General features: G+C 40.4%; 1 protein-coding gene across 1 annotated transcript in view; it reads right to left on the bottom strand.

The window, feature by feature from the left end:
* The window catches only part of cacna2d3 (calcium channel, voltage dependent, alpha2/delta subunit 3), a 36,707-nt gene extending 26,583 nt beyond the window's left edge, over positions 1 to 10,124 (bottom strand). The window contains exons 1-6 of the mRNA XM_026167834.1: positions 10,093 to 10,124; positions 9,706 to 9,954; positions 8,175 to 8,256; positions 6,426 to 6,644; positions 4,821 to 4,937; positions 2,999 to 3,058 (exon numbers count right to left, since the gene is read on the bottom strand). Coding sequence (XP_026023619.1) covers positions 2,999 to 3,058; positions 4,821 to 4,937; positions 6,426 to 6,644; positions 8,175 to 8,256; positions 9,706 to 9,830 — 603 coding nt within the window. The 5' untranslated portion in view covers positions 9,831 to 9,954; positions 10,093 to 10,124. The remainder of the gene's footprint in view (positions 1 to 2,998; positions 3,059 to 4,820; positions 4,938 to 6,425; positions 6,645 to 8,174; positions 8,257 to 9,705; positions 9,955 to 10,092) is intronic.
* Between the last annotated feature and the right edge of the window lie 3,188 nt (positions 10,125 to 13,312).

Genomic DNA, 13,312 nt, shown 5'->3' with positions numbered 1-13,312 from the left:
TCAAAAACAGACCTTTCTAAAGCAGATTACAGTTAGCACAGTTGTTGTTTTTTTCTTTATATATATTTCTCAGTTTGTCAAAAAAATTGGCACTGGATGTGCAAACAAGGACTATGAGTAGAAAGTGAAACCCAACAATTTTTCTGTCCTGTCCTTCACTGCCTGCTGCTGCAGTAGAAAGACTACCGCATCCCGTGTGAGCGGCCTCTCTGTGGCCTCTAGTCCTCATTGTCTGCACTAAGAAAGAGAGTGTGAGAGATGGGGGAGGCAGGGAGGGAGGTGAGATGGGTGATGGACTCTCAACCATCCCTCCTAGGAAGAGGGGGAGCAAGCGGGCATCGTCATCAAGCAGCCTCTGACAGCTCATACCACGCCTGAGCAGCTCTCTGACGAGCTGTGGTGGTGGTGGGGCGGGAGGAGGCGGGGCGGCTGTGGAGGAGGAGAGAAACGTGCACCCTCAGCAGAATTGAGTGCTGTAGAGAGGCACGTTAACCACCAGGGTTATTACTGTAGAGCAGGCCATGGGACACTGCAGCTCTCCGAGACGGCCCGCTGACTCTTACACCACTGCAGTTAGCTGTAGGCCTTACTGCAGAGATCTGCCCTCCATTACAAACAGCTAGGCCTTACTGTATAAGCAGGCTCGACAGCTGCAGCTATCAGGTCTCACTAAACTTTGCTGGATTTAACAGCCCTTAATCTCCACACTATCTTATCATATCGAAGTTAAAACTTGTTAGTTTCAAAGCTTTTGCTTTGTGTGATGTGATGAGTCAGATTGTTCATGGGGGAAGTGCTGCTTACAACATGAAGTCAAACAATGAAACACTGTGATAAATTCATTTATAGTAAGTATTTATAGTATAGCATCTTTAGAGATACACATCACAAAATGGTTCACAATGAAATGCCAGAACAGAAAAACAAAAGTATGACTAGAGAATTAGCATAATTGTATATGAGTGTGATTATACAAACTTAAATCTTTGTGGTGTCTATAAAGACCTTTGTTGTTGTTGTTGTTTAAATGAAGTGATTCAGATTCAAACATAGTTTTTTAAACCAGTTTTTTAAAACATCTGAAGTAGAAATAAAGGAATTCTCACAAAGCCTTAAAAGTATTTTTAAAAACATGCACAAAGTCAGACTTTATGTTGTTTTAATGTTTAGAGAAATTTAGAGCCTGTATGAAACAATTTTATTGATGTGTCTTGTTATGCATTTGTATTAGGAGACAGAATAATTCTAAAGGAATGATCTTATGAACAACAACTTTATATTGCTCATATTTTAATATTTAATACTTTCTTTTAGGCCTACTGAAAGGAACACTGACCCCCCCCCCCCCCCCCCCCCAAAAAAAAAAAAGAAACTAAATAAGGCTCTACTGTACAAATGTTTCGTTTACACCATCAGACTGGATCCACACACCCTTGAATTGCACTCAGGTCAGCACAAAACATCTGAGTGTCCTGAGACAAAGCAGCTGAGATAAGAGCAGCCAGCTTATCTCACTGTGGTCAGTGAAATGGTGCGTGAAAAATGTGTGGTGTCAGAGGAGGCGAGGTTGGCTGAATGATGCCAAGAGGAGTACTATAATGACATCACATCATTACCGCAGGTGGATATTGAATTTTCCTTATTATTTTTTATGGCCTTTAAGCTGAAATGGCTGTGTGATAGGCCTGTGTGATAACTGTCAAGGGCTTGGATGAGAACTTTTCTTATCTAAGAGTGTGCAACAATTTATGTGTACCAATGCAGCCACGGGAGGATCACGAAAAACTGAAAAATAAAAAACAAAAAAATGAAATAAGATCTTCAGATATTTCAGGAAATAATGTTTTTGACAAAAATATAAAGAATGTAATATTTGTGTTTCTTTGAAGGGACTCATAAATACATAAATGCATAAAAGATATAGTTTGGTTTGTGGATTATTGCTTTGAGTCTGATAAATCTTCACATTTCCTACAGATCTTATTTCTTAAATATAAAATAGAGGAGGTTGGGGGTATTTAAGTATAAGCCAAACCGTTTCAAATAGGTTAAAGACAAAAATACTTCTTTATTTCACTGGTCATATATTTCTTTTAAGGTAGCATCTCTCCCTCTTGTCCCTCTTGTTCTGTGGATGTGAACAGCAAAGAAATGGACAGGAGAACAAGGTGACAGAATGTATTCATATGATGTAAATGCTTCTATTAACTGTAAAGTGCTCCAGTTATTTCAGTGTTTTGTTGCTCCAGTGGTTTTCCAATCTGCAGCCATGGAAGTGAAACAATGCGCCACGCAAAAGAGTTTCATTTATCTCTGTCCAGTGGACGGAGAGAGAGCGAGGGAGAGCGGTAACAAACGCCAGAAATACTGCATTCCCTCTGCAGAGACCAGGGAAGCTCTCAGCGCGCACTGAGAGCCGCTAAATAATGTCCCCAACAAAGCCCGAGCGCATGAGCAGATCCTGTGAAGTATAATTAAATTTAGAATGACTTGTCTCCCTTCCCTTTTCTTTCTGGTTAACCTACAGACCGCCCTCTAATAGACTACCTTACCTGAGGGGGAAAATTGGTGGTTCTACAAAATATAATACCATGCACAACAACCCGAAGCCCATACTTGTGCTCGCAGAGGGTGAGATAGATCTTAATCTCCACTGTGTTCTAGTTAGTGTTAATTACAGTATGTAAAAGCTTAAAGGCTCTGCAGCCTAATTAAAAAAAAAAACATGGTTATGAGTTATGGCAGTATTGGCGCCGCAGCCTTCACTGTGTGAGGCTTGACTTATCAAAGAAACATTATGTATCAAACCGCTGGCAGGACGTCAGAGTGAAGGGCGCTGCCAACGCAATTAAAGACTTTTAGGGCCTATTACCCTTCTCTCACCTTGCAGCCGCTCCTCCCCTCACCAACTAAAAGATGATTCATCGTGATCTATGACAGTGACACGCCACTTTAAAAAAAATCACGTCTTTCCTTTCCTTTTCTTTTGCAGCCTCACCTGCAGGTCGGGATTTTCCTCATGCTGATGATGCGCTTCTTCGGCCGCCTCCACGAGTCGCTGAGAGGAGAGAAGTGTTGCTTAATAAGAGCAAAACTTTTTTAAAAAAATGCATGTTTAAAATATACAAACTCTTCCGTTCATACATGGTGACTGTACAGAAACTGTTAAGACACTGCGTAAAACTTGGCGTAGCTTCGAGACTCCCACAAATTTCCCCCGAGGCGTTAACACTCTGCTGCTTTTTTTTTCTGTTTCTCAGACTTGCTGTTTGGACATTGCTCTGCTCCTCGATAATTTCCAAAGCGCAGCGAATGACATTTCACCAAAGAGGAACGTGATCGAGGACCGTAGCACTGCTTTAAATTAAATCTTAGAATGAAATCGGCAGCATGTGAAGATTTCTGTCAGCGCTCTCCAGAACTTACGAAAATGATATGTTCTCAAAATTCAGTCGATTAATTCTTGACTGTCCTCGCAGCATTTTAAAGGGGAAAATGTACATAAAATATAGGCAACTGCTGCAGAGAGCAGGAGCGGAATGATTGATGGAGGCAGGTTGGAACGGGATTATGATGCCTTTCACCAAAGCAGAGCTAACTTCTGGAATAGATTGATTCAGAGAAATATGCTTGACTCCGGGTTTCCCGGGAAACCGCAGGTAAGCAGGTAATTAACATCTGTCACGCGTGTCAAAACAAACTGCTATATAAACACAACTGCGGCTTTTTCCGCCGACTCCTGAGGATAAATTCAATTGACCCCAAAGCGAGTTCTAGTGGTGTCAGCAGTTGTCGAATAAAAGCAGCAGGAAATAGGTTAAATCTATTTTATTTTATTATTTTATTATTTTTTTGTGGTAGGCTTGTGTATGAATGTCTTTTTTTCACCCTTAACACTTGAGAACAGCGTCGATTTTCAATTTGGAGCAAAGCGACGACGCAGTCAGACTGAGATAAACCTGAAACTGATTTTGTTTTTGCACGTGTCCGTTTATTTATATATTTAATGTGTATTATTCAGCCGCACTTCAAACTGATTCCAGCCGGGTTTTTTTTATTAAATTAAATCTGTTTATCCGGTGTCATTTGTGGCCCGAGTTGCCATGAATTATCGCGCACATGGGACAAGGCGCAGGGAGATAAACGTTATCATTTCCCAGCAGTTCGTGCGAGGCGTAGCATTAAAATGGTTACAAGCTCCTGTGCGCTGAGGTCGCAGACAGGCTGCTGCTGTGAGGCTTGACTTCACCTCAGGCCCAGACTGTAACAGACTACATTCACGACTACACTTCAGATCCACGTAATCTCTCAAAGTTTCTCAGATCGGTGACTACTCTTTTTATTTTCTTCCTGGTATTCACGAAGTTACGTATTATTGTTACCAAAAAAAAAATGCACATAAAAAAAGCAAAGCCAGCAAAAGTCATTGTGGTCACTGTTACTGAGGATAACTCCTGCAAATTTTCATACTCCCTTTATGAGAAACAAAATAAGCATAAATTGTTGACTTGATCAGACTCCAGATTGTTTCTCAAAGCTAAACTCGCACTGACACAGTTAGAGCTGCTTTTAATTGTCAGGTGCGTCAGAAAACATTAAACATTGAAGCTCAAGTTAAGTAAATGAGAAGGGAAGAATTTGAAAAAAAAAAAAAAAAACAAAAAACCCAAAAACCTTATTTCAGCAAAAAAAAAAAAGGAAAGGAAAAAGACTGATTTCACCCCTATCCCATACATGCCCTTACCCTGACAAATTGAAATGAATATATTGTACTATAAATGTATTTTTCTGATAAATAAAAATTCAGTAACACGGCCTACCCTTGTTGCTTCGGCTTTTCTCCGGAACATTTCCTCCATCTTCACAGCCAAGTTCTTGACCACTTTCATACCATCAATCTCTTCCACTCTGACTGACTTTTCGAATTCTTTATATTTCTGAAAATAACCAGAAGAATCATAAAGTGTGGTGCTGACAGGGGCAACAGCTGTGTGTCCTGTAACATGGAGAGCATAGTTTAAACGTAATGAGATCTCAAGACTGATTAACCCATTCCTTAGATCTTACTCAGCATGACAGGGAAAGAAACAGATAATTAACATCTTCTGTGTGTATATTTGTATGCATATTTAAGCCTTATTGTTTCACTGTATCCACTATAGAAATGAGTAAATTGTTAAACAAGGTTTAAAAGCTTTCACAGGTTGGCTGACGGGCTGCATGCAGCTAGTCTCAGGTGAACATAAAATCCATGCTGGGACACAAAATGACTGATGGTCTTTATCTGGTCTCAGTTACTGGCTGCACATGCCGCATCTTCCTCGCTGATTGGCTGGAGAAGGCCATGTTGGGTGGCCGGGGAGGGGGTGGAGCTGGATCTGAAGGCTATGCATGGCAAGAGGGTAATTGAAATGGAGTCAAAGCACAGAAGAAAGATAATAACGTGTCAAGCTTGGGCGACTCTGGGTAATGAACTACACCTCACATAATGCTGATTCTGCTGGATGCACAGGACCTCCAGTGATACAGAACAAAGCCCGTCACAGCTCGAAGGAATATAGCATTACATAATCCCACACCTGCCTGCCACACACACACACACACACACACACACACACACACACACACACACACACACACACACACACACACACACACACACACACACATGCCAAGTAAAAACAAAAAGCTTGATCCTCCCACACTCTCCAGTCAGCCACTTCATGCACACATCCAGCAATTGTATCTAAAAATAAACACAAGCCACTAAAGGCTCGTAGCACGTCCAATATTACATGTTACGGGGACAGGATATACAAAAAACACACACAAACCAGTACATGAGGCGACAAATTACCTACTGAAAGGAAGAGTGTGGACTTTCAGTGGAGCAGAACAGTTCATTTCACGCCTGTCCTCCTCGCCCCAGCACCCTGAGTCCCCAGTCCCACCCCAGACCCCCACCTTCCTACCTCCCACCCCTCCAAGTCATCAAGTGGAGGTTAAGCCCCATCCATCAAAAACACTCATCACTATTATTGATTAGAGTAATGACCAATGCTTGAGTGCTGGGAGCCGGAAGAGCCAGTCTTTTCCCCCTTCTTTGTGAAATCGGGTAAATCACCATAAAAAGCATCTAATGATCAGCCTTAATGACCAGCCCCTAACGACCCGTCAGTTCCCTCACAGCTCACTGCTTTGTGCTGACTGGTTCAGTACAGCTCTCTCCAGATATGCCTCCATGAACCGCAACATAAGCAAAGTGCTTACATACAGACAAAGAAAAAAAAGTATATATTTGCAGGGCATCATGAAAAAGTCTTTTTTGTTCCAATTTGATAAAAAGAAAAATAGAAGGGGAGCTTTATATACAGCTGTGTTTCACTTTCAACCACACATCTTAGCTTAAATTCAAAAGAAGTCACCTCAGAACAAGAAGATCCTAGGCTGGGACCCTGAAGACGTCTTCTAATTGCAGTTTGAACACTCTCTCCATGCTTGCGTGGACTTCCTCTGGGAAGTCCGCCTTCTTCCCACCCTCCAAGACAGGCGGGATTCTTAATCCTGCTGCTGCCCTTGACTGAGGTGGTGCCCTCAGAGCTGGAGTTGACACCTGGACGTGGCGCTGTGATTGCCCACAGCTCCTAAAATAGCAATGTGGATCAATGCATTAGTATTAGCAAGAGTCATGCACAGATTCATGTACTTAACAAGAGGAAAGTAAAGGTTATAAACAGCAGACAGGGAAGATGACAGTGTTCTGAAAGAAAAATGGAAACACTGTAATACAGTCCTCTATACCAGTTTTGTAATTAAAGCCTCACATAAATTTAAAGATTTCCCTATTTTTATTGCCACACATATGAAAGGATAACTCGAATATGACACCACCACAAAGAACAGCTTTACGATACAGTGAAAAAGAACCTGAATATTTAACTGTAGCTATACAGCACTGCCGAGCTCCTGCACTGCACCGCATTACATCACACTTAAGTGAGAAGGTCAGGAGAAGGAGTATGCACACTCAAAAACTTACTCAGTAAAAGTTGCTTTTCAGTTTAGAGACACGCGGCATGCTTACAGCATTCATCTCTTCAAGCTAAGCTGAAATTGCTTGTACAACCTTTCAACATACAAAGTTTTTTTTAAACTTTTTTCACTTCAAAATTAGATGATTCCGCAGTTTGAAGTTAGACTAAATACGTGGGAGAATCTACAAGATTTCCAGAGACACAGCCATTAAAACAGAGAATGTCCACTTTGACTTGTTAGCAGCAATAAAACATGACTGCATGTTATTTTCCCAAACGCTGGGATTCATAACTGTCATCCTAACATTCATGCAGGGTCTTTACCTAACATCATAAAGCACTTGGTGACTGTTGTAATTTGGTGCTTTATAAATACAATTGAAAAACCCTCACTTGGGTTACTGCAAATAATTTGGTGTTTTTTTCTTTTAAATCTTTTTACCTGAACCCTGTAAAAAAATAATAATTCGAAGTCTTTGCACACAGTGCTATAAGCCTGCACAGCTATTCTGTATTCATGCACAGCTCCTACAGCTGTTTGCTTTGCAGTCCCTGGTTTGGTCACTTTTGAGGGAAACCTGCAGTTTACCATTCATCCCGAATGAACACTGACCACCTTTTTACACCTCAGGCCTGTGACTACAGCGCACACCTCTGCCATCATGTGGTCAGAAAGTTAAATCTACTGCATTGGACCGTCGCTCATTCTCCCGAGGTTTCACTTGTTCATCTTGTCACTCCCCTACACCCTCTATCAAACTCCACCACACTTATTTAATTTGTCCCCTTGTCACAATCATATCCAGAGGTTGAAACTCTTGACTCCAGAGAGTTAACTGGAGACATGAGATGAGAGAGGAATCAGAGCCATGGTTAATGGGCCGTATCATGAACAAATACACACACACACACACACAAATGTGTGCATGCGCACAAAAACACATGCACACACATATACACAGAGTGCTCTACCAAGCACACCTGAGTCTCCTCCAGAATAACGCATCAGCATTCAGCTGAGACACGGAAATGTCTCTGCAGTCATTAGATAGCACTACAGCATACAATGGATGTAACTGCATGGCATTCAGACAAAGGAAAAATCCATCCATGTTAAAAAATAACATAAAGGAAATCTACCTTTTGCAGTAGCTGGGAACCAGAATATTTAGCAGATATTGATTTAATTTCTCCCCCAAATGCAGAGGCCCAAAGCTTTACGCTAAGAAAAAAGACAGAAAACGACAAGGCAATTTATCCAACAGTTCTCTACATAAAAGAGAAGAAGCAAAATTTAACAAGACAAGACAATAGAGTAGAGAGTACTTTGAGTATTTAAAATATAAAATCCTTTTGATCTATCATTTTAAGCTTCCTTTATGAAATGATCAGTGAGATTATTGAAGAAGATTATCATAAACCTTCACTTTCCTGATAAAAGTTTATAATCTGATGATCTAAACTACAGTTATTGAACCCTCTTATATTAAACTGTAAATAACGTCTACGTGGCATCAAAATTTTGCACTGTGAATATTAAATTAACATCATTTCAGCTGACAAACTTGCCTTTTTATTCCTAAATGGGAAGTAGATTTATTTAATGATATGCTAATTTTAAAAAGCCCATGAAACACTGAATACATGTTTTCAAAAATAATGTGTTGCAGGTCAACTGTCTCCATGTGCAAAACAAACTTTGGTAAAAAGATAATCCTTCTAGCGCTTCCCAAATGGTTTCTCAAATATCCAAAGGGGGAGATTTTTTTTTCCTTTGCACAGTTTTTATTTGTTTTCAAAATCTGTCCATTTCACATTAAATTGCACCTTAAATGAACTTGCTAGGAGAAAAAAAGTATTTTTAAAATATTTTACAGATAGATGCACAGCACTAACTTCCATATAAGTGAGCGTTAACTGCAGTGGAAACTAGATTTATTTACACCTTACACATTATTTTAGATTTTACAGTCTTTCATTTAGACATTTTCAGAACAAATGAAGCTTGGTAAAAACTTATTTCATTAAATTATACAGCATTGAAATAGGTGTCTACAATCTGCTACAAATAGGCCTACAAATAGTTATAACAAAGAAAATGTAAATCACTTGCAGCTAAACAGTTATGTGGGCATTAAATTATTAGATTACACTTGTATAGGACTGGGTGGGGATTCCAGCTATAACACTTCACACTTATGTGTGTTATTATAATGAAGACTGTGTCTTCTTTATTGCAACTCTTAAAAAATAAAATGATAAAAAAATTTCCCTTTAAGAAAAAGATGCTGTAGTCCATCATATTAAAATGTCTTGTTTTATGAAAAATGAATAGGAGCGTCATGCTTACATTTATGACAGCAAATGCAGGTATAACTGTAGATAAACAGGTAGCATTCACTGCAAAGAACGTTTAGGTCTGCAGTTTAGTTTCCAGATATATCTAAATTCCTCAACCTTATTTTAATTTTTACAACGTTTTTTGACATACATCCAAGAGGCAAGCGGTATTTTATGAGATGCAAAATACGTTTGTTACTAGATACATTTATTTAAATCTAGAACATAATGCATGATTTGAAACGCGGACGTTGTGGTAGTTTAATTATCTGTAAGTCACAAATCGACACGTTCAATGCGAATCAAAGTTGCACAGCAGTTTCTCACTCACACTGACAGAGGGATCCCTTGCTGGGACCCTACCACCTCTACCACATTCAAGCCGACGAAGATCCAGAGCAGAAGAAAGCTGGTGCTGCACACGTGGGAGAACAGGATCCTCCAGTTTCCCTCCATCTCCAACTCTCTTTATAAAATGTGGGTACAGTAAAATCCAGTCCCGGCACCGTGCTGGACCGCTCGACCCCAGTGCACCTTCTCAAACCCGCGCTTCTGCCAGCACGTATCCTACTGTACACCGCTGTATGGACGAGAGAGAGAGAGAGAGAGAGAGAGAGAGAGAGAGAGAGAGAGAGAGAGAGAGAGTATTACACTCCAGCTTGTCTCTCCAACCTCTCTGCTCCATTGCCTTATCTGAAAATGGGGGGAAAGCCCTTACTCGGCTCTCCGGTGCAGGAATCGCGATTTCTGTGTGTGAGAAAGCCTGAAAAGCTCGGAGAGGCAGGAGATCACTTATATCTAGCAAGACTTCATGCGTTTTCATTTCCACCTCAGCAGAGCAGCACACAGGTGTATGAGACTCTGAGCTGCAGAAGCACAATGCTTTACTTCTGTACTTGTCTTCTGTCAGGTCGAAGGAAACTGGCACTGAATTGTCCTAAAGTTGTAGCATTAACGCTGACGCAGCAGTATAACTGTACACGGCCGCTGGACCGTGCTGCCTCCAGTGTCCAATCTTTTGCCGGTATAAAGGTAATCAGGTGGTGCAAAACGTACTTCCTCTTTTTAAACACATATAAATGGTTAAATATGAATTCTGCTTGGCGTTTGAAGGGGGCATTGTTCACATAAATTGTGGCTCTGCGGGTAATAATGAGACTGCAGATGTGATGAAAGCTTCCGCACTGGCTGCACAACAAAGGAAGAAGAAAACATTCAGTTATTTGGTTTAGCGAAGATGCGGGTAGTCAACCAGAATGAAAGAGAAGAAACACTAATGGGTAACCGTGGAGGGGGGGAAAGAAGCTCGTCTATGATTGGATGAAATCCTGCCGAATGAATCAATCATGGTCACTCAGTGCAACTTTATTTTAAAAACGTCAGTCCCGCGAATTATTTGGGGAGTTGTGAATAAGCTCCTCTCTTGTGGAAACAGTGAAGGTGCAACTAAATGGCTTGCAATAAAAGTGTTGGATTGTGCGCAGTTTTCACTCTCTGGTATTCAGTCAGGCCGAAAGATGTCCCCATCGTCCTGCACCTTAAAGGCTGATTAGGAGGCGATAATGATGTCAAGGCAGCAGGCGGGTTGATGCAGCACGCCTCCCCCCCCCCCCCCCCCTCCGTGCCACCATCACCTCACCGGGAATCCTGTTTCGACTTGAAGCTTTTATTAGTTTAGTAATTGCATCATACATCAAAGTTGTGAGGAGCCTCTGCTGCCTGCGACGTGTCGATAAGGCGCCCGCATGTTGGATGACGGACAGTATCATCCAATGTCTTCTCTCTGACCGCCCGCTCTGTTCAGCAGCTCCCAGAAAGCTTTAATTAAGTAAATAAAAGCAACTCGCTCTTATTATCCTTAAGGTCCTTTGCTTTTATCGAGCTAGTTCAAGACGCTTACTGTAGCTCAAGGTGTGCTGTCCTTGTGCAAGCAGTGGCATGGTTTGAGGTTTTCATGTATTAGGATACAGAGTTCATTGACTACATTTCTTATGATCTCCACCCACAGAATGCAGCTTGGGTATATTTCAATATATCTTGTTCTCGTCGCTGCAGTGTTTTATGTAAAGCAGCCTATAGAGAACCCGAGTTATTCCAGGGTCTCTTTTTAAGCATAAATCTGTGTTTTCAGGTAAAAATTTATTTACTGATCTGTAAATTTTACTGCCCCTATCAGCTGAAAGTAGAGTCTGATTAGCTTAAGTCATAATTCAGCTAATCAGGTGCTGAGTTTGATTTACAGCAGCATGAGATCAAATATGATCAATTGAGGTTTGTCTAAGCAACTCTGTTTATAGTGTATCAGAAAAAAACGTGATTCTAGGGGAAAGCAATCTATTTCCTTGATCATTCTCTGATCCCTGACACTTTTCCTCCTGAACTCCAGCTTGATTGCTTTTACTTCCAGTCTATATTGGTCCTCATGGACCCTCTGGTCCCACCCCAGAAAACGTTCACCAAAAGACAGACTTCCAAGCAGTAAAACGTAGTCAAGGTGTAGTCATAATAATATTGTGAGGGGGATGGATTTGGTCCATGCCCTTTGACCTCTATTGTCATGATATGGATCTATGTTGCCTGATATCTGAACAAGTTGCCTAAATGCAGGCTTGTTTTTTTGTTCTTGTTTTTTTTTAAACAGACTTAGTTTAGTTTAGAGTGGCTTGAACTTGATTCTTCTGTAGTTGAAAAGACCCTGGAGTATTTGTGCTTTGTTGACCTCTTGGACTGTCTGGGCTCTTCTGAAGTCTGTTCATTTACTGTCCAGCCTTGAGCTAAAGGTATACCTGAGACTACATGCTTGTTAGGGCAGTTGGTGTTTATATGCATTACTTTTAGGTAGGTGTGTAAATGTTGAACTGGGCTGAATGATAACCATTAAGAAAGTAATGGTTGAGACACCTTCATGAATGGGGAAAAACAGAGGGCTGCAAACACTGAATACACTCAAGAACAAAAAGGCCAGGTTAGACTCTGTAAAAAACAAACAAACAAACAAACAAACAAACAAACAAACATCTAAAATAATCCTCAAGTCCACAATTCTGTTTGGAGATATGATACCATGATTGACTGGCACCAGAAAGATGGGAAGAGAAAATTAAGGAGAAGGAGAGAATCAGCTATCTAAAGCATGCCAAATATCTGATGAACATGATGGAGACCATGTTATCACACAGGCATGTACGGCTACCAGTGGAACTAAGCTATTAGTGTTTGTTGATGATGTGACTTGAGATACAAGTACAGAGGCTGAAGTGTGCAGGCCTATACTCTGTTTAGATTCAGCCAAATAATGTTAAACAGACCAGACAGCACTTGGATAGTGAGTTTCTTAAGACAAAAAAATGGGATGTTCTTTATTAGCAAAGTAAGTCACCTGATCTCAGCTGCTTATTATCTCAGATAACAAGCAGCAACTAAACGTGGCTGCAGTAAAGATCTGGCAAAGCATCTCAAGAGAGGAAACACAGCAACTGACATCAAAGTATTAAAATTAAATATTACAAATATTATCTTTGAAATTAAGTTAGATCATCAAATTACCGTTGTGCCTCTGAAAATGAACATAGAGTAAATGGTTAACTGAAAGCAGTGTGAGTATCTGTATTTACTGTCCTCAACTAAAAATAAATATTTCCAAATTTATTTCGCAAAATTTATAATATATATATTTATTTATCGTACATTGTTTTGTTAAACACAGATCTACCCACCAAAGTCATGTTATACCATGCATAAATACAATATTACATGCAAGCTAAATAACAGCTGTTAATTTTACTGTGTGCATACTTTATTAGCAGGGTAACAATAGCATCAAGGTAAAAACAGAAAAGTCAGAAAAGTCAAACAAGGGCACTGAAGGAACATGGAGTGAGGAGTAGTGACACAGTAACACACTGTGTAGCACAAAGTGCTCTCTAGTTACACAAGTA

The sequence above is a fragment of the Astatotilapia calliptera genome, chromosome 5, assembly GCF_900246225.1.
Source record: "Astatotilapia calliptera chromosome 5, fAstCal1.2, whole genome shotgun sequence".
NCBI classification, from domain to species: domain Eukaryota; kingdom Metazoa; phylum Chordata; class Actinopteri; order Cichliformes; family Cichlidae; genus Astatotilapia; species Astatotilapia calliptera.
The sequence above is the reverse complement of the archived record's forward strand: the minus strand, read 5'-3'. Positions and strand labels throughout refer to the sequence as shown.